Raw genomic sequence first — 22891 nt, 5'->3', positions numbered from 1 at the left:
AAAATAAAGGCATTGAAACTTTCACCTCATCGACATCAATGCAAACTTAACCACAACTCAACAACGGAAGAAAAAAAAATTTATATAAAAAAATTTCTAGGAACGAACAATGAGGCTGCCGTTGAGTAACGAAAATATCACGAGTATTTTTTTACCCATGTCGATGTCAAGTTCTCGAGTTCGAGTCCTATTTAGTTTACATAAACTTCTGTAGCTCCTGAATGAACATATTAGTTTCGGTTAATGAAATAAATGAATTTTGATTGAATATGGTTTACTATAAATAATAATTGTATTTCAGAATAGGGAAAATGTTTAAAATATATGGTATTTACTACGCTTAGTTTTGGTTGGAGTGACGGTCTAACGCCCAAAGCACACTTGAGCTTAAATAGACATGACTCTCTCATTCAAGTTAAAGCAAACCAACCTGATAAGTCATAAACCTGGTCAAATTATTAAATGTGCAGGATGATAGCTGTATCAAGTCGTTAAGAAAAGAGATCCTGAAGATTTTAAATATGGTATATATATTCTAGCCAATGATGAATATGGTTTACTATAAATAATAATTGTATTTCAGAATAGGGAAAATGTTTAAAATATATAGTATTTACTACGCTTAGTTTTGGTTGGAGTGACGGTCTAACGCCCAAAGCACAATTGAGCTTAAATAGACATGACTCTCTCATTCAAGTTAAAGCAAACCAACCTGATAAGTCATAAACCTGGTCAAATTATTAAATGTGCAGGATGATAGCTGTATCAAGTCGTTAAGAAAAGAGATCCTGAAGATTTTAAATATGGTATATATATTCTAGCCAATGATGAATATGGTTTTCTATAAATAATAATTGTATTTCAGAATAGGGAAAATGTTTAAAATATATGGTATTTACTAAGCTTAGTTTTGGTTGGAGTGACGGTCTAACGTCCAAACACACTCGAGCTTAAATAGGCACGACTCTCTCATTCAAGTAAAAGCAAACCAACCTGACAAGTCTATAAACCTGGTCAAGTTATTAATTGTGCACGATGATAGCTGTATCAAGTTGTTAAGAAAAGAGACCCTGAAGATTTTAAATATGGTATATATATTCTAGCCAATGATGCATACTGACACTGACAAATTTGTAGATTATAATATCAGACGAGATACGATAAAAATAGAAATATTAAATATGAATACAATTAAAATATTTAAGTTTTTAACTAATTGATTTAATAATATTGAATTCATTAGTTATCTCATTTAACAGTATTACGGAAGTATTCATGTAATAATAATATATTAAATAAATTGTTCAAACTATCTAATTTTATCACATGAAAAACTAAAATACTAAAGAACTATAACTTTTATGTGGAATACATCGATGTGGATTACATTTTTTAAGAAATGTTTTCCGAAATCAGGTCGATAAAATGAAAAATTTATGACAAGAGACAAAACCAGCCAAAAATAGTACATAAGCTAAGTTCTAGTTAAATACTCACTATATTATACCACCTCACCTAATGGTTCTATAATAAGTATTCTATAGTTTGGTGGCACCTAACAAAATCTCGAATTATTAGTTGTAGATAAAATACTTGTGTCAGCAAATATATATGGCATAAAATCAGTATTGTGATAAAACATTCTGGCAAAAAAGAAGTAGCTACAATGAAAGTAATCAAAGTAGCAGTGAGATAGAATAGCTAATATCGTAGCCATATTTGAAAGAAAGATTTTCCGAAGCATTTTCGGGTTACTAAAATCAACTGACATATATGTATTTGATTTTTGAATCTTCTTCTTCTTGAGTTAGTGCTATTACGCACTTTTACTCTATAATGGCTGGGGGGGTTATCTCTACCCCACACTAGGCTTTAACTAGGCTAACTAAAAAGAAAAAAAAACAAAAAAAAAGCATATCATTTATTTCTCTTTTAGTTGATGACGGACCTTAAATCAGCATATCTTCCTGAGAATCCAGAAGTGGACTTGAAGATTGTTAGGGCGGGGTTAAGTAGCGTATCAACTTTAGTGAATAATTTTAGAGCTCTGTCTCTGATATATTTTTTCACTAAGTCAATCCTAAGATCTCTATGTATGTCTGTTGATCTAATATACAATGGAATCTTAAACAGTCTTCTTAAAGCCAGGTTTTGTGCTGTCTGTAATTGCTTTATGGTAGTATTTTAGGCTTTGCTATATATAACACAATAATAATATGTAAGTACTATAATAAGTATTTATCTAACTTATACATCAGCTTAATAATAAGTATCCTGCATATTTTATAAAACTGCCAAAATATAAATGATTTCTTATAAAAGAACACACAAAGAAACGAAACTGATCGTGACCACAGTTACTTTCACAAGAAATTAAAAATTAGTTAAATTCATATTTATTGACATGAATACATGCTTATACACGCATACACACATACAATACTTTCTGAAAGAACAAAATCATTGTTGCAACATTTAATTAATTAAATTCAAATTAATTAAATAAATATTAACATTTAAATAAATATCTTTAATAATATGTAATGTATCTGGAAGTCCATAATACTGAATAGAGAGTTGATATTTTTTTGTCATTGATAGCGAAGTGCTTAATAATTGAAAAATTGTACCACTTGAATGCTCTGATTGTTCTGACAACGAATCAAGTACCAGTTCCAGAAAGTGAGGCACTTTAAACACTTCCAACCTGGCCACTGTTACTGTTTATTCAAAGTGGAGATGGCAGTTCGGAAGTGAATTTTGTCAAAACTCATTTTCATGATGAGACCAGCATTTCTTGTTTAATAGACTTTTGCTGAAGATATTCTAAAGATACCGTGTTTATTATACGTACAGGAAAGTAATCAAATTTTAGCTGTCAATAATATTTAATTTTTTAAATCTAAATAAAATAAAATATTAAATAAAATTAATTGGAAATTATTTTGGCATTTTTTTTTTTTAATAAAATGCATTTAAATTTTAAAGTGTGAATATATTTACTAATTAAAGAACTTGATTACATATCGGAGGCTTCATATATTTTGTTAATCGACATTTAAGATATTTTCACGCACTCAAGAACTGAAATTCAAACGGGCAAAAATTCAATGTGAAAAGCAAGCGAGCCGCAGCACATGAGAGTCACTCATAAAAGCACTCTTAAAAACATTCAGAAAACACTCAATCTGAGCACATCTCGGCATGCAGAATTTTAATCACTTGAAACTTTTATTTAATATTTTTTTTGATTTGAGACTTTCGGTTTGCGTTGAAAATGCTTCTAATCTGAAATTATTTTACAATATTCAAGTTACTTAGAGTCTGTTGGCCACACAAAACAGCAGAAATCGTTTGTTTGCGGAAACTATTTTGGCTTTTAGGCTTTTTGGCTACTGGATTCTCAACCAACGCAGAAGAAATTTGGACGATTTGGAGCAAAATGACTATCGAATCTGCAAATGGAGAAAGAAACGAAAATGTAAGTAGTAAAGATACAAATTTTGTTTGCGAATTGTTTATAGTGTTTTTTCTTTGATTCCATAAAATATACTTAAAATTATTTGTACACGTAAAAAATGCATACTACACAAATCTATTTGTTATGAACGGAATTGAGTGTAAAGTTTTATGAAATGAAAAATTTTAAAATTTATTCTAGTGAAATTTGTTAACTCCTTTTCGTTCAGATAAACTATTCATGTTTATTTTGAAATCTAATACATTATTGCAAATATCAACTCAGATACAATTCACTTGTTAAGCCAGTTATGAAATCCTTCCTTGACAATCATCAACGACCATCCAGCATTAGAATAATCTTGAACTGTCCGAGATTTAGTATATGGCAGCGCAATGGACAAACACGCCTAAGTGAATGCCTGGGATTACTGTATTAGTTGTACTTAACCTAATTTAATTAACGATTGCTTAAACGATTCCACATAGACGTTCTAAATTTAAACCAAGTTATTTTTTGCTCTAAATTTTCGTTTCTTATTAAATTTATTACCTCTTTATCTGTGACGTGCGTGCATAAAGGTTCCATTGTCAAAATACAATGTACGAGTATTTAAGGCTTTAATGGTTTTTGTGTAATTTATAACTAAACTGCAGACACAAATTGTATTCTAATAAAAACATAAAAATTATTTTGATTTTATGTTGTTAATCGTTTGTGTTTCGTTATTTTTTAATCTGACTAAACAATTTTTACTTTGCTTTTCTGATAAGAATTAAAAAGAAAGATTTTTATAGCTTCGTTTTAGGATAAGAAAATATTTATTAATAAAATATTTACGAGTTTATATGTTCACTGAAAGGAAGTAGAAAAATAATTATTATTTCTAACAAATATTAGTTATTGCTGAGAAAGCGTAATCTATACAAGTTCTATATTAGTAGGTAAATTATTCGGTGAGAAAGAACATATCATCATTATTTGGCTCTAGAATCGACTGTGAGTTTTACACTTTTTTCGCTCTTGACTGAGTTATTTTTTACCAAGTTGGTTGTCGATTCAAAGAAAGCTGATTTTGTTCTACATTACGTATTCCCTAACAGAGATACAATTATATAGCGAACCGTTTATAGGAAGTCGTGCAACTCTCCAACTTACATTTAGTATTTTTTAACAGAAATTCATATTGTAGTATGTAGCGGAAATCAATAAGAACTTGTATTATAACATGTAAAAAAAGTCTAAAGAAGTATGACAATTCTAGAGAATATATAGTTAAATCTCAAGAAAAGTGTGATGTTTTCTATGAAGAATACTTTACCTATTTAGCTGGTCAAATATGCCAATATTCTTCATTTTTATTAAGCACAACCAGTCTCTGTAATGACTTAACAAAACGCAGAAACTATTTTCAATATTTTTTTTTTGATGTACGTTACTGAAGCATACAGTCTTCTCCATCTATTTGAGAAATGGTAAAGTTCCAATAGCTTTAATGGACGTCAATGACTATTCATGTGGTAAAAGTTATTTTCCCACTTTATAGTTATGAATTGTCTGTAAATTGATTCATTGTTATTTAAATATTCTAATTATTACTTTATTAAAAGTTTAGATCTATTAAACCATTAAAATAATTTTTTATAATTCAGTATTTATCGTTCTCTAATTTAAAAACTTTCAACGCAAACGTCTGTGGTATATGGCTATGTATCTGTTTAGAACTTTAAACATTTTGTATTCCGGAAGGACTGAATAATATGTATGAGTACAATACTTACAGACAAAACAGCCTTAATGCTTATATTAGATATAAAAAGTATTAAAGCAAAAGCACTTTTTATATTTAGAAATGAAAATAGGGAAATAGAACTCAATTTGTGTTTTAATTCCAAGTTTTTCCATTGATATGTTATTTTTCTATCTTGAAGAAAATTTTTAGAATATGCCTCATCAACTGATTGATACCAGTCTTTATCAAAATCCTTTGTGAGATACGAATGCCAGAGAAATATTTGTGCCGTTTTTTTCTGAAGTACAAAATAGATTATGTCCTTTTGCTGTTTGCATAAGAAGAGAAGAAATTTTTCCGTAATCTTTATAGTCTCCCATGCAGTTCAGATCAGGGTCACTTTCATACTTTGCAGCAGTATTTTATAATATTGTTTTATATTATGAGTATTATATACTCATAAAATATTTATGTTGATATTGATCTTTGTTAGAATTTCATTAATTCCATCAAAATTTGGTTGTTCGAAGGTCAGAAAAAGATGCCTAATAATTGATTATAACAAAACGTGAGGCATGCGTCATATCTATGACTATTCTGGGAATTATCATAACCATCCTACAATACAATTTGATAAAGTATTTATAACTAATCTTACGTTTATATTAATATATAATATATAGCATTATCAATTGGAAATTTTAAATTAATTTAATTAATTTAAATATTGAAAACCAGTGATAATGAAGACAAAAGTGAGATTAGAGTTTTATAATGCTGTCGCTACCCTCTGATCTTCTGTTTGATGTGAGTAAGAATTTTGTTCTAATTAATTTAATAAATTTAAGCATTTCCGATATTTTGCGATAATGATAACAGCAAAGACGCAAAAAGTACGGTGATATTTTTGCCCATCTATTGAAGTTTGAACTCTTGCAGTATATATTGGCGACCATTCAACGCCAAATCTAAGGTTTATCTATTTTTTATATGTAAATTACCATAAAGAGTTTCTGATAGCGTGTTTTGCATATTCGCTGATTAATGAAGTTTTTGAATAAAAAGTGCTCCTTTCAAGTGAAAATTGTTCGGAACTTTTAGTTGGTGGTATGCTCTGCAACGGTTCAAATAAATTAGTGCAGAACTAAAGAAACTATTATATACAATTTAAAGGGAATGAAAAAATTAGTTATAATAATTACATTTAATCGAATATAATTAAAATTACTGCAATAATCGAAAGAAAATCACAAAAATTACTCGAAGTTTATTATATTACGCGGGAGTTACTTCACAAGTGCGGCAAGAACAAATAGGTGAGTAGAATGGAGTCTCACATTTTTGCCAGTTTGGAGTGATTTTGAATAAACAAACAGTTTATTTTATAATTTTATTGTCTTTCTAACAAAAAGCATAGCAAACTGGTTTCAATTCCACAAGGTGTTTTAGTTTTTAAACAATAAATCGTATGAGAAGCGCATATAATTAAATCTAGTTTTGAGTTGGTTTTTGGGTCGGTGGAAAACTGACTCTTATTAGTGATTTGAGAATCACTAATATTCCGCAAGTTATTGTTATTATCGTTTCTTACTTTTAATGAAAACTACAACCAAAATGCATAACCCCCGCCTTTGTGAAAATATGAGAAATTAAACGTGAGCTGCTCTTGAAACTCTGACTGAATCCGTTTGAGCCATGGCAATGACTGGTTGTGAATGCAAAAGCGTGAAGTCATAATGTCTGAGCCAATGAAACTAATGTATGTGAAGCAAACAAATGTGCTAACGTGAAAAAGTTTTTATATTTTATTTAAAAATGTATAATTTTGCACTTTTGTGCATCAACAACTTTACAATTTTTTTCTTATACATAACAAAAATTTTGTTTTGAGAAAATGAATTGTACACAAATATATTTGACGTTATTATTTATGACCTTTTGACATTTTTCTGACACCTTCATAATTCAATTAGTGTGACACTTTTGTGGAGTATAGGTGAAAAGTTTGGCGAAGTATATTTCGCCTTTCTTTCCGATCGGTCAATCTATTATCTTTAACAAAGGATAGTATCTGAAGGGTGTAGGGCCCGGGCTATGGAATATATGCTTCCCGGAACTTCCTAACAAAGTTTTGTTAATGTGTTCCGAGTTATCCAACATGTGTGTGAGTTGACAATATTATGATGTGAAGCACAACTGCATTTTCGTCGATCAGTTCTGGTCGTTCAAGCTGTGATCAGTAGAGGACTAACTTAGCCGTTACACCTGACTTGGTTTCTATAAATATATTAATAATAACCATTATTAAAATCATAATATCACAAAAAAAAATGTAACAATTCTGTGAACTTATTTCAAATAATTTAGGTTTGTTTTTGTATCAAATCATTGGGGCACATAAACGATGAAATCATCTTAAACGTTACTCTTGGTTATGAGTATATTATACAATAACAGAAATTAAAATGATTTTTTTTGTAGTTATTAGTTTGCAAATTCGTGCTTAAGGTCCCGTACAATAAAAGAGTGATTCATCTACTCTAAATTTCATTCAGGTAAACCAATGTTATAACAGCCTTAATACGAGCTCAAGTTTTATTAACTTGGCTTATATATAACCAGTACGACTTGCGCATACGAAATAAATGGCAATATGCCTACGTCATTGAATTGTGTAATTTAACCTTTCGCCAGTTACGAGGTGAGTAGTGAGAACTACTGCAAATGTCGGAGTTTCTTTAGAAGTCTTTAAATTTTTTTTTCATTTTTTTTATTATAAATACGGGCACGTGATTTGATTTTAATTTGATGAATTTGTGTGCAATGCAGAAGTCATTCTGATTATTGTTAAATTACATTTTATTAGACTCAATATTGTTATGTGAACTGATAAAGCAATAAAGTTTTTATTATCTGCTGATAACTAATGCACAATATATAATGTCATGGATTTATCTTGACAAAACAAAATTATACTGAGAGCACGAGTCTAAATGTTATTTAATTGTTAATTAATATAATTTAAATGTTATTTAAATCTAAGTACAAAATTTAAACTGCTACTTCAAATTTCGTTTAGAGTTACAGATATAAAATATCTAAACTTTTGCCGTATGAGTGCTTTAGATGAGCTTTGAATCTAACCAAAGCAGTTCACAATAGTAAAGTATTTGGTTTGTGTCTTGTCTTTGCTTTGAGGTTGAAAGCTTATTTTGTGAAATCTGTGAGATGTCCCAATATGGTTCCCTAATCAGTATATAACACCCTATATATAATACAATAAGAACAGAATTGTGATTGCATCTTACAAAATATTTGAATTCTGCCAAGATGTATTCAAAAATATACAAATTGAACTAATGGTCGAAAGAGACTATATTTTCGACCATGAGTTCAATCTTGGTCTTGTAGTTTTATAATTTCTGTATTTTGAAATTAATTTTTTATCTTCAATTGGTTTATTATAAATTTGGCATTGTGATATGTAAGCCAAATATACACTTACAAATATCTCGAAATATTCATAAACCAGAAATTATAATTAACAGAGATAACCAATCTTATAATATTGATCGAAGAATCAGCTAGGTTGTGTGCCATTTGGAAAAATTAAGAGTATATATATTCATTTGCACATATGTTTTAAAAGAAAAGTTTACGATCAATATATATTATCTGTTATTTCATATGTACACAAAACATGAATTCTTACCAAATATACAATTCGTAAACTACTTAAAGTGAGATATAGTCGACATTATCGAAAATATAATCATTTTTTGTATTTATGATTGTAACCACTTTTTAAGAGGTTATATATATACTGCGGGAAGTTCATCAGGTGGCCCCGGTTAAAGTGCAAGATTAGCCGAAGTAGATCACGGAACGTTTAGTCCTTTTTCGTCTTGCTTCCTTTCGTCATTCTTGGATTTCGTTATTGAGTTAAAGTCAAAATGGCTTCCCTTCGCATAATTACATACCTTGTTAGTGCAAGCAGCCCTAACAACCTCTTTAGATTGAGGTTGGTTATGAAGTCATCACCAACCCAAAGGTGTTTCAAAGGAGTCGTCCTCCTGCTTTCGAGTGCTGGACATTGGCACAATATATGCCCTGCCGTCTCCTTTTTCTTCTTCTACACATAGTCTGCAAGTGTGTCTCTCGACAAAAGCTATATTTTTGAGGTGATATTTGAAGTTTCCATGTTTAGTGATCAATGAGGTCAGTCAACTTAGGGTGTTCCACATATAGCTACACACTTTATTGCCCATTTCAATAACAATAATTACTAAAATTTCGAAACCCTCAAAAGAAAAAAATTGTCATATTGAGGCTACAGTCGTATTATAGATATATATATAAATGTACTATATAAAAGTATATTTGAATTTCTAAATATTGCATACATGTGTTATTTTAATTTGCAGGCTGATTTTTAGAAATTAGTAAATGCTAGCTAGGTTTTACTAAAAAAAAACCTTGAAACCTTGAATTGATAAAAATATTAAAGAAAATGGTGTTTTCAAGAATTTTATCAAGAAACCCAAATACGTAATGTCCAAATCAACTCAAATGGAATATATAATTAAATAAAAATATGTTTAACAATCATTTAACCTATGTTATAGCAACATATTTATAATAAATCAATCGAAAAACTTTAAATACCTTAATAACGGTTTTGTAAACTGTTCTCAGGATAAGCATATATTAATACACGGAAAATAATGAAAAAATTGATAGATAAAAATAAAGATGAATGAAGTTTACCGCAAAATTTATTTAAAAGTTTTTAACATTGAATCACTTATGTTATTTCAATGAACTTTCATAGAGAAATTTAATGTGTTTCGACAGCGCATCTTGTTCGGGTACCCCTGTCCACCTACCATACACTTTCCATAAAATTTCCTTTTTTTTTATGGACCCAGATTCCAGGATATCAAATCTCACACTTGTGACGAAGACGAATAAGTGAAAAATGCCTTATATATAGATATAGTCACAGATAAAAAGATTGATCTGTGACTATAACCAATACATTGTGTGTATTAATAATGTATATTATATTGTATATAATATAATATTATACAATATAATATATAATATATATTGTATTGTGTGTATGGAATTTAATTTGAAAATAAACATTTAATGACTCCAATAAAACTGACTAACGTTAATAGGTATTTTCACGCAATCGGTATTCATTTTTTTTCTTATAAAAAGAAAGGTTTAACGATTGTTTTATAGAGTATCCAAATGTTCATTATCTGATATTTTTAAAAATTTTCAGATTTTTTCGAGATTTTGGTATAAATTTATTGATTTTTGTGATTGCTTATGAAATATCGAATGGAAATTTTTAAAATCTTCAATCCTGCACATCAAATCAAATCACATCATGACATATCATTTTTTAAATAAACAATTAGTGGCTCCCCTTATGTGCAGTTAATTTGGCATTTACTGCTCAATTTTACTTTCATGTGATTCTTCATGATTTCTTTAATACCATAAATATCGTATTGCAGATATACATTATATCTGTAATGTTTTTGAGAAATAAAAACAGTATCGGGAGTTTTTATTGAACTCCGAAAACATTTTAGAAACTGCATCCATAGATCCATGCTTCCAAAAGTTTTATAATATTTAAGCCTGTATATCAAGTTTAGTTTAGTTGTTTAATTATCTATAATGAATAATGTGTCCAGGCATTTAAAAAAAGAAACAGAGGTAAATCACACGATTTAGCTAGCAGCGTCACAGCTTTAATAATTCGTCGATTTTTCTGACAATTCAATATTTATCACAGTCTCTTTGCAAACAAAAGACGTCCAGAGCATGCTTCTTCAAACATATAAAAGTGAAACTTTGATTACGGCTCTGTTGTAGGCACTATTCCGATGTGACTCTGTTTTGAACATGTAGGGCTAAATCGTGCTAACAGTCATAAACAGCACCATTAGGTGCAGGTGCGTTCTTAGTTGACGGGACGCCATTAGGTCTTGGCCTATATCTCTGAAAATTTTTTTAAAATAAATTTGAAATTCCGATTAACGCAATGCTATTCATACCACTCTAGCTATTCTACTGTAGCGTTTGCATGAGTATCGTTACGCATTGATCTATAAGTCGCCATATAATAAGGAATTAGTACATATATTCCCAAATTAATAGATTCCAATAGGTGCCTACAGCCGTTTCATATATTTACGTTACATATTTTTGAAAGTATTTTGATTAAAAATTTTTTAGTTGCATTAATTAGATTTAGGTATTGTGGAAAAGTGTTGTGATCAAATAGCAAGTTCAAGCAACAAGTGAAGTACTTGAGATACGTTCTCGCCCATATAGATGAAATGTATCGCAATGGCTGAAATAAATTAATTTGCAGATCGAATTACGTCGCATGTCAATAAAACGCAATTTGTTGCGTAAATTGATATAAATTTTGCACTGCGGCTTGTACATTTAAATAAATTGTTAATAATATATTTATAAAATAAGAAATTTGCAGCGCTTTTCTGTTGAAAAGTCAATTAAAATTAATAAAAAGTACGAAAATTCGTTCATTGGGAGCCCCAGCGTATCCAAAAAATGAATGGAACGGTTGAATTCGTGTTTTGAGTTTGGGAAGAGTTTAACGTCACTGAATAATTTTTCTACGTAATGAATTTCAATATTAAAAACTTTTGATGAATGCTTTAGTGAAGACATTAAAAAAAATTGATCAATTATTGAAACAGACGACGTTTTTGTTAAATTTATTGAAAATATATAAAAAAAACTAAATTTATTTTCTAATTAAGACAAATTGTGCCTGCATATGTCAATCAATATTTTAACGAGAGGGGATGAGAGGTAAAGAAGAGTTTTTAGTTCACTTTACGCTAGTTAAAATATATTCACTAATTAATTTTTTTTAGTGAATTTTTATCAATGAATATCTGGAAAGCGCATGATTGTGATTTGCGTTATATGATTCATACGAATTCAGCCGATAATGCGACCTTAACTGAATACAGCAAGCCTAGAATCTGTTATATATCGAACTACGTAATTTATTTTAATTAAAATTTATGTAACCAATTATAATGACTACGTGATAAGATAAAAGAAAGACAATTTGCATACACAGAAAGTACTAAAATAGCACTGAGAATAATATAATTCAATTCAAATTTTTAGTGCTTCGTGGGAAAATTATCTTACCAAGCGTCTTCAAATTAATTAAATATTAAAATTAATTTTTTCCACAATAGTAAAAGTACTAGTGATAATACGAGTACTTTTTGAAGATTTTATGAAATCTTTATCTGCATCTGCAATTAGTTGATGCAACCCTTAACATAATCCTTAACCTTAACATGGTTAATTATATTATAGATAGTAACTGAAGGACACTTGGTAAATAAATTAATGTCTGTCTGTTTTGGAGATTTTAATTATTTGGAGCGCAATTATTCTAAATTTAAAGAAAAATATTTAATATAAATATCATTTTGTAATCTAAGAAGAAGAAAACAATTGGGGTTTCTAATATACCCAATGAAACTCAATACTGATAATGTTCATGCAGAAGTTTCAATACAAATATTTCTTTTATATTCCTAGTTTTTTTTCTTTGTTTTGCTCATTTTATGCCTCACTTTTTAGTGCAGTTAGATGACAACTTTTTTCATCTGTAACATGTTCAATACCAGTTAACTGACACTTTGGGTGTTGTTATTTTTGAATTATATTTCACTGAAACGAAAAAATATTAAGACAAGGCTCTACTTTGTTATAAAACAATTTTCTATAATTTTAGAAAATAATGTAAATCCAATTTAGCCAAGTTTGTCAGACACTTCCTATGTGCCAAAGAGAATGTCAAGAAATTCGACACTCTTTATTGTTGTGATGTAGTATCATATCCTTGCCTATTTGCGCAGCTTCTGATATGTATTAGTCTTAGAGGCATAAGGTCTCTAATGGTTTTTATTACTTTCCGATATCATAACACTGAATCGTAATAAATTAAATTGCTTTTATTTATTCAATAATATTTCGTGCATATTTATTTCCAAGAAAGTAACGCAGTTTCTAATGTTTATAAGTTAGGAATCAAAAAACATATGCAATTTTTTTTATATAAAAAAGAAAAATTAATAATTCTGACCTGTTTTATTTTTCTAGGAACAACGATCATATTATTAACAGGCACTCAATATAATATTTATAATATATATCACTTCTCGTATTACATTTGCCATTGATAGTAATGTTTAATAGTATAAATAAAGATATTAGAGAATGATAGGTAAGAAATCAAAATAATAAAAAAAAGTACTGATATTAGAGATTTATAAATAATATATAAATATCTAGTCAAAAATAAGACAGATTGAGTTAAATAATGAAAGAGATAATACAAGAAAATAGTAGAAAGTGAGAGATAGGAAAGAAAATAAGTTTTCGAATTTTTTAAAAATTAAATTTTAAAAAATTAGTTCACATTTGTATTAAATAAGTAAATAAAACTTTTATATATGATATATATTATCATATATATTACAATTTTTCTTTTAATATTATAGAAACTTTGTTCCATATATTTTAAGTACGAGTACACTAAGTCAATTAAGTTTTGTGCTTTTAGCCAGTATTATATTTCTCTGACAAATCGTAAAATAAATGAAATGAATGAAAGCTTATATAGCTTGCATTTGTCGTTTCTTTTTTTATGATTCCGTAGCTGTTTATATATAATACAAAATAGATCAAAATAGATCATAGCTGATGAATTTCAATGGACGAAGGTTTGTCTTTACATTCGATAAATATATATAAAAGATCAAGGATATTTTTTTACATCTTGTTTTCAAAAACCAATAAAAATGAGTAATTCAAAATGTTTGTATGAGTTACCGTCTTTTTTAATTTATTTTACTTGTTATTTAGGACTTCTAACAGACGTAGATATATATGTAGATGAAGATATATTGTATTTTTGAAGATGAAAATTTACATTGTTTTACATTGTTTGTATGAATACTATTTTGCAGTTTTCTATACCTTATGTGCAGAACGTGCACATAAATAGACTTTAACATACTGTTCTGCAGACTTTATTACCGTTAGAATAAAATTCACCAGATTGATTGCATTTATTGTAATGGATTTTCTTTTAATTTCAAAGCCTTAAATTCCACGATTGAACATATCACGATTTTTGGATTCATTTGAAGAAATTTGTTATTTTAAAAATATTAGAGAATATATATAGATCCTTTTATATTTGAATTAAAAGGTTTAACTTATTTGGTTGATTGGTTAATTCGAACTGTATCAATTCCTATGTGGAGAATGTAGAGAATTTATCTCTGACTATATTGTATTTAAAATTCTGATATGACGTGGAGTTATTAGGACTTTAATTAATATTGTGTTTTGGAAAGTTTATAATTGTTTAATAGCGGAATTGTTTAATAGCTTCTAAACATTATTCAATCGAATAACTGCTTAGCGCTACGATACTTACATCTACATATATAATGCAGAGAAATATGCTCTCAACTGAGTCTATACATAGGTACAGTGAAATCTAGCAGATTTTAGATTTCAGATAATTAATATTGTTTATATATAAAATATTTATTTTTATTGTTATTATTAAAATGTATTTAAATATGTAAATAATTGATTATAATAAGCTTATGCAAGTAAATAGATTTTTCTTTAATTTTTTTTAGTAGAAATTAAAAATTTAATTACTAATAATAATTAAAATTTTAATTTAGTTTTTCATTTAACTCTGACCAATGCGTTTCAAATTTCTTCATTAGTATTCGCCTTATTGTTTTATTTGTTTTCTGTTGTGATTTTAGACTGATAATTCTAAAGATTGCATTTCTTTAAGTCAAGAAGTTAAGGGTCCATTATGATGTTCGAGACTCTCTTCAAGATTCAAGGAGCTAAAAGAACTACGTGAGCGGAATTTCTTAGACAAGCGCGCTCGCTGGTAAAAGGGGCTGAAAAAATACTACCACCAACACAAGCATTCGCAAACTATAGTTGTAGTAGCGACATTATGCACTAGCATGGTCGCATGTGCACAAAACTTTTTTGTAATTAATTCCGGATGAGTCATGTTGATCGCTTGTTTGAGCTACAATGTGTATATGCTTATTAAAGTTAATAATATATTGAAGTTTATATTAAAGTTGTATTATAATATTATAATCATTTGAGTTAAGACTAACAAGCAATATATTTTTGCTGTTCAAGACAGTGAGTTTCAGTCTTTCTTTCTACTTATTAGTTTTTGTTATATAGAAAAATTCTTCCTCTTCAAAACATATAAGTTCAATATATATAACTGCTCGTTTGATTTTTGATAATTGTCAGTTTTCTTTTGAAAATACTAAGTTTGGCTTGGAAAATATATTATTTAAATAATACTGTAGGTCTGTACTCTGTTGTTGTATGCATCTTAATTTTACTTAATCCCGAATTTTTTGATGAAAATAACGGATGTGTATGGTCATTGGCTTGGTTTATTTGAAAACCAATACATTAAAGCTAAATTGGTTCTAAATTTTGGGCCTTAGCTAAATGAAATAATCATCTATTTTTGAATTATTTTGCTGTCCCATAGTAATCTTGATAGCACTACGCTTGTAATACAGCAGTTAGCTTTCAGTTGATTTAGTTATATATGTTGTTATGTGATTCATGTAAATATACATTACAGAGATATTAAAATAATCTATATAATTTTATAGTTAATTATACGTTTACTAATTATACTTTGCGTTGACCATAATACTATTCAAAAAATAGACTAGTTTTCCGATTTGTGATAATTTTAGTCTTTATATTTTTTATACTTCCGAGTTTTCTTATTTATAAATCTATCAATACTCATTAGACGTACTTATATTAAAAAAATAACAGTTGAACTTCGCTTTGGTGGAAGAATTAAGAATCTGCTTTCTATAAATCAGCTGATAACCTGTTTATTAGAAGTATTTATTATAAGTATTCAATATTTCTTCATATTTTAGTCATTAGTACCAATATTTTAATAAACTTTAATAAACATATATGCACTGACTGTAGCGCACTTCAGCACCAAAACTACCAACTCCACAAAATCGAATAATTTCACTGGAATTTAATTAAAAAAATTGACTCGTAAAAGTACAGATACATCGTGCGGTGTGTTTCGTGAGGGTTTTGGTTGCGCTGAAACGGCAATGTTGGCATTCTTGATTCTTAACTGAAGCAAAACGGTTGTCTCTTTTCATTTGTTCCTCTTAACGGAAAACTATTCAAATTTTTCACATTTTCTAGAGAAATAGTAAAAAATCAGTGGTGAATCTGTATAATTTAAATCAAATTAAGATTGTGTATTTTATCATCAATGTAAATTGCATTAAATGAAGTAATTTTTTCGAATGCGAAATTAAGAGAATTGAAAAACTCGGTGCCTTTCAAAAGTGAGTGTAAAACGTTTGGAAAGTTCTGGAAAAACACTTCAGTGTGCACAGGGAAAATACAGTTTCAAACGTACTACAAAATATTATTATCCCGAGTAATAAAAATTACTGAAAGAAAGAAATTTATTTAATATCTCAAGGTTTTGGAGTTGTGGTTCTCGACTAGAATCTTAGATTTAAGTCTGTGAAAAGAAGTTGTATTTTGGGATTGTGAATCTCGTGAATCTCGAATAGACGACACGTTTGACCTGGAGTGGAGAATCGAAGCAGAGAAAAAGTTTATGAAGTGGACGATTGCAAAATAAGGAAATATGAGTTTTCATAAGAGTAATTCGCGTACGCCGCTGACGCCTACGTTGTACACCGTAAGTAACAATTGTACGGTAATTAAATCAATTTCATAGTGAGTTTACTTTTTTTTGTCTATTTCACATATTAAGTTCATATGTATGTAAATATTTAATTTGTTTTTTTTTTCTTTTTTTTTTGTATTAAAATATGTGCAAACATTTCTATCAGTTTCCTATGTATTAATTTTATCTATGAATTAATTATAATTCAACCAAAGCTTTCGAGACAAAAGCAGACCCTATAGACTGCAATAGAGTCAGTCATGTTAGAAACGAATTCATTATGCGTCAACAATAGTTTTATTTATTTGGGATTAAGATAGAAGAGTGAAGGTATTGACATTGATCTAACTTTCCGATTATGTAAAGAAAAGTTTAGTCACAATACTAAATATTACTAATATTTGCGAAATTATGTAAAGGGGTTGTAAACATTACTGAAATACTCAATGTTTAAGTGGGGGTGCTCTTATATTTTACTAAAGTACAATTTTGTACTGCAATTTATTATTATGTTAAAGTAATTAAACATAAAGTTAATTGATTGTGAATTATGTTTAATCGAATAAATATTAACTATATGAAAAAATACTATTAGGCATAATCTTCTAAGATTCATAACAATATTATGTAAGTCACTAGAACACTGACTAAACTAAAATGGGTGATTATTGCCTTTTTTTTTAATTTAAGATTAAGAAAAAATGCACTATAATTTTGATCATTTTTAATAAATAATATCTTAATATTTCACGTAATGGTCATATTTATAAAACTTACTATACAAAGGTAGTTTTATATAAAATAACCAATAAGACATTATCTTAATTTTTCATATTGCTTATAAATCTAATTATGACTTACTTTCAATATCGAGACTATATAAAACCAATTTGAAGGAAACAGATATAATGTATTACTTTAAAATACTTATGTATAATACTTATTTAATTATAATCGAATTAGTTAATTTAAGTATTTGTTTTGGTTAATCTTTTAATGTTGTTCCATAATAAAGCATTTTATATATGCAAAAATCAAATTGTAAATCTATTTTTTATCAAAAGTCTGGACCTAATGTCAGTACATGTCAGATCGAGGTGTAATTTAAACTTCATTATATTTAATCTTAATTAAGTCTCTCAATAAGTGAAAACTAATTGTTCAATTTATTTTATAATACCACAATATGTTAATTAAATGTAAAATTAATAGCTATTAAATTTTATATTACATAATACAGTTATTATTTTTAATTCTTAGTATTATATAATTACGTTGTGTGATATTCTCTTACACATTTAGGTGAAATACTAATGACACTGCATTACGTTTGTTAATGGAAAATTTCCAAAATACATAAACAATGAAATGTTATAGCAACCGAAGTACGAGTTGTTAAAACACACCCTTAAAAAGAATAATCGGTCTTAAAAGTCATAAACTTCTATTTCATAAAATATCTTGTATATTTTACATTCTGATATCTTACAAACTCATTACCGAACGCTAGATTAATAAATCTAGACAAGAGCCGTTCGATCCCTTTTAACATAGTAAGCAATTCTGTGGTGCGACCTCAATTGTCTGCACGAGCTCAAATGTATAAACAAGGATTAAATTTGCCTTATGTTTTATTGGATTGTTTATTTATTTTTTGGTCGAAGTCGTAGTGGAAAATTCCATTTCAATTGGAGTTGTTTTTGCTTCGTAGCTTCGTAGCTGCAGCTCACTGCTTACTCGGAAATGTATCTATCAGTACAGAATTCTTGTTTGTGTGAGTTTTTATGTGAATTTGTCATTTACTTACTTTTGCACTTAGTCAGCAAAATTTCGATATTTATAGTTATTTTTTTAACACTCACATTGCTTACTATCTAGTCTGGGCTTATTTTGAGCAATTCAATGCGCAATGCGCAATGCGCTGGGTTCAAGCTGAACTTTTCTCCAATGTGCAAATATCGGTTTTGTTGCATTTTTTTTTTATTAATTTATAACGCAGTTTTCTTGTTTGTTTAGAAAACAATTGTTTTATGTAAACGCTTCTTTGCAAATTTTAATTTCGTTCCGTAATAAGATACATATCTACACATGTCTATAGAGCACGTGTATAAATATTTATACAAATTTATACATACACATATACACACATGCACACATATACTTGTATTTGGTATTTAAAAAATTTTCTATTTCTAATCGTCAGATTTACAGTAATACTTTTTACAGATACTCGCATATAAAAAAGACTATAATAATAATTAAACAAAAAATTATATTCCAATACAAATCACGATATCATACCTACCTACATTTCCAATGTTTGTCTAGCACTTAATTTAGTACGAAAGATAAAAGTCCATTCTATTTCCACATAAACCCATATTACCTTATGAATGACACAATCAGTTGGCGGAAAAGCTGCTTGAAAGCTGCTTCAAAGCACATTAGCATGCGCCCCCGTAATATAGCACCTCGTCAGCACCGAGCCATGGGTGCTAGAATATAGTCTATTGTGTGTTCTTAGGATAAAAGGTATACAAATACAAATATTGTTATATTTGCAAAATGCAGTGAATTAATTACTTGCTATTACTTTGCTATTTCAATAGAAACAATTTCACACTTTTAACTTTTACAGATTCAATTTCTAGATATATACGGTAGTTCGGAAATGGAAGAAAACATTGTTAAAATTATATCTGTTGAGTTAGACAAGGTGTTTCATTGTGCAAAATATTCATTTCATATAATTTGAAATATTTACCTACTAAGTATTAGTATTACTAAGTATTTAGTATTTTATGCTCTCGCTACTACTTAGAGCTTGCTTCCATTTTAATTGTTTTAATTAGAGTAATTATTAAAAATTTGTAAAAAATTTTAACAAGTGCTAGTCTTTTTGATTTTACTAATAGACAATTATTTGTTGTACGCTATGTTGTTCCACTGTTCTTTGCGAAGTCTCACTGCAAAGATTTACTTTTGTCATATAACTTATTCAGTTTAATAGCTTCTTGAATACTGCTAAGAATTCACTTGATTTAAAAATCTCTTTTGGATTGGATTATTTCCTCACTATTAGCACATTTTCTATTCGAAATGGATTTCTTATCATAGGACATTATTCATTTATATATATAAAATTCTGTCATATAACTCTAGAGTTCAAACGGTATTGACGAGTAATACTTGATAATCATTAAGGAGTAACTCTGAGACATAAATTTGACAATTCTTTTAGATTTATTGATAGATGCTACTAATTTACTTTCTACCAAGTGCTAGTTGACAGCAGGAATTTTAGATAGATGCACTATTTTGGACCAAAAAATGAAAAAGTCATTTTGATATCATTAAAGCACATATTGCGAATGTTCGATAGTCATTTAAGGAAGCACGATCTGATATAAGTTGTCGGCTTTTAGCAAGAACTAGACAGTAATACAGAACATATGTATTAGATTTTGCATTCTATATAAATATTCAGAATAGTATGTATGTATGTATGACTCCTTTTTTCGAGTCAGCACAACTGGGCACTTTTACTCTTTGATAGCTGGGGGTACTACAGGGTCCCACCCATCTCATTGACTAATTTATGTATTGCCTATAAGCTTCATGATTATTGAGTGATTGATCTAAGATCTGCGTATCTTCCCGTGCGAAAAGTGATTACTCTAAGATTAGATAGTGGTAAGTAGGATGGCCTGTCAATTTTCGCATATAACTTCGTTTGTGCAGATGTACCAAGGCACTTTGAAGAGTCTGACTTTGAGCGACTTGTAGCTTTTGTATAGTAGAGTCGGCAGCTTTGCTATACGCGACACACCCATAAAGTAATGCTGGTTTAATTATCTGGCTATAGATAATATAGCTTAACTGAATTTCTGTTAAGTGCAATCATTGTAAATATTTTCTCATACACAGTTATATGTTAATATTATTTTATGGGTATACTTAATTTATTAACAAAGAGAGATGACTTAAAACTGGAACTCACCTTTTAAAGCGTTGTGGTTAGTGTTCTTATATATACATTGATGCTATAAACTCGTATACTTTATTCACCTTAAAGGAAGGAAATAAATAATAATAATGAAAGTTGAAAGTTGGTTTTGCCTATTCCAAATCAAAATATCTTTAAATATTTATACCATTGTTCATTACACAAAAAAAAAATCAAATGAATGCTTTAACAATTTATTAATAAGATAATAATATACTAATTAAAATACCAAGCTTATGTAAGAACTCTTAAACAAAGTATTACTATCAACTCTACACATTCATATAATACGTATATTAGATTCTAATATTGTTTATTTTTTTATTATATACAATATACCAAGAGATAAAGGGACGACGAAGAGAATGAAAGAGTTCTTCAGACCTTAATATTAAATACTTCGAAATTAAAAACGATGTTATTTTAATTTCATTTGGTTGATATATATGTTATCGAATTTATTCCGTCACTATTTCTTTAGTTACATTTCTTTAAATATTTGTTTCTTAGCTCCCAATCTTGCAAACATTTTTTAAAATTAAATTAATCAAACCCTTAGAAAAACGCCATTTACGCCACTGTAATATTCAGTCTGCAAGTGAATAATACTTGGGCACTGTTCTTAAGTTCTGTATATCTATTATCGTGCGATTGAAAAGTCCATAATTCCTTCTTTGATAATATGAGATATTTCTTCACTCCTTACAGAATAAGGTTTACTATGTCCTGTTTATAACCAAAACGAATGTATTTGATTCGTATTCACCATGGTACGTATTTGTGATATGATAATCTTTACTCTAAAATAATTTAACGTAATAGGGTTAAATGACATTTTATTCACTTCCATAGTATTATTTAATGACAAGTGTTTATTCTTATAGATTATACGAATATATTTAAACACGCAACGACATAAATAAATAAAATAAATAACTTAATATCTAAATAACCAAATATCTAAATTACTTGATATTTAACATCTTAAATGATATATTTTAATACGATGTAAATGCCATGTCAGTTAAATGCCAACACTTATTAAGTACTTCTGCCTTCTACTGTGGATCCAAAATAAAACGATATTAAGAATGAAAAATATTAAGAAGTGATAAGGCTAGAACAAAAATATACTTCAGATTACTATTAAAAGTTAGATAAAAAGCAGTAAGTTAGAAAAAATCAGACAGATTAGAAATATTGATAGAATTAGTCTATAAAAAACCATAGAGGCAGTTCGAAAAGCATATAGTCAGTAAAAATACACTATAAAAGTGTGCTTGAGATTATTTTGCAGTGTAATTTGCATATTTGTGGCGTCAGGGTTATGTTAAATAATATTATATCTTATCTGTTTGAAAAAGAATGCATTCTAGAATAATATTTAATAAAAAAAGAATTGCAGTATTATGTGTTATCAATTCCGAAAAAAAGCTGACTCTTCATATATACACATTTTACACGAAATCTGATATATGGGTCTTTATTATATTGTTTGTAAGAGTATATGTGTTTGTTAAATATGTGACATATATGTGAATACTTGGTTCATAAATATTCACTTATCTAAATCAATTTGTTCAGCATGTAAACGAATTACGAAAAATACATGTGCTTTACTAGTTGGGTCTGAATAATCTATGACTAAATTAATCAGTACTTACAAGTTCGTCACAGTATATCACATATAAATAATTTGATATAGATATAAAATTCTTAGAACTAAGAAGAATCTTATTCATATATAGTAAGTGAATAATTATAAGAGGTATTTGGGATAAATTCTATGATTAAGAATAGTACATATTAATATTTTCATTCCGACACCAGAATTCATTCAGTCATTCAGAATGC

The 22891-nt window shown here is 28.3% G+C and overlaps 1 protein-coding gene across 3 annotated transcripts in view; it reads left to right on the top strand.

Moving 5' to 3' along the window:
• The first annotated feature begins 2954 nt into the window (after positions 1-2954).
• Positions 2955-22891, top strand: part of LOC119671495 (proton-coupled amino acid transporter-like protein pathetic) — a 50283-nt gene continuing 30346 nt past the window's right edge. Inside the window, exons 1-2 of one of the 3 annotated variants that reach the window (XM_038082144.1) lie at positions 16578-16678; positions 16819-17043. In XM_038082144.1, the coding sequence (XP_037938072.1) occupies positions 16990-17043 (54 nt within the window). In that variant the 5' untranslated portion in view covers positions 16578-16678; positions 16819-16989. Of the gene's footprint in view, positions 3482-6416; positions 6509-16577; positions 16679-16818; positions 17044-22891 lie in introns of those variants that run through there. The other 2 variants (XM_038082145.1, XM_038082147.1) reach the window with 2 other exon arrangements.

This window comes from Teleopsis dalmanni, chromosome 1 (genome assembly GCF_002237135.1).
Source record: "Teleopsis dalmanni isolate 2A chromosome 1, ASM223713v2, whole genome shotgun sequence".
Lineage (NCBI taxonomy): Eukaryota > Metazoa > Arthropoda > Insecta > Diptera > Diopsidae > Teleopsis > Teleopsis dalmanni.
This window is presented reverse-complemented; position numbering and strand designations above follow the sequence as displayed.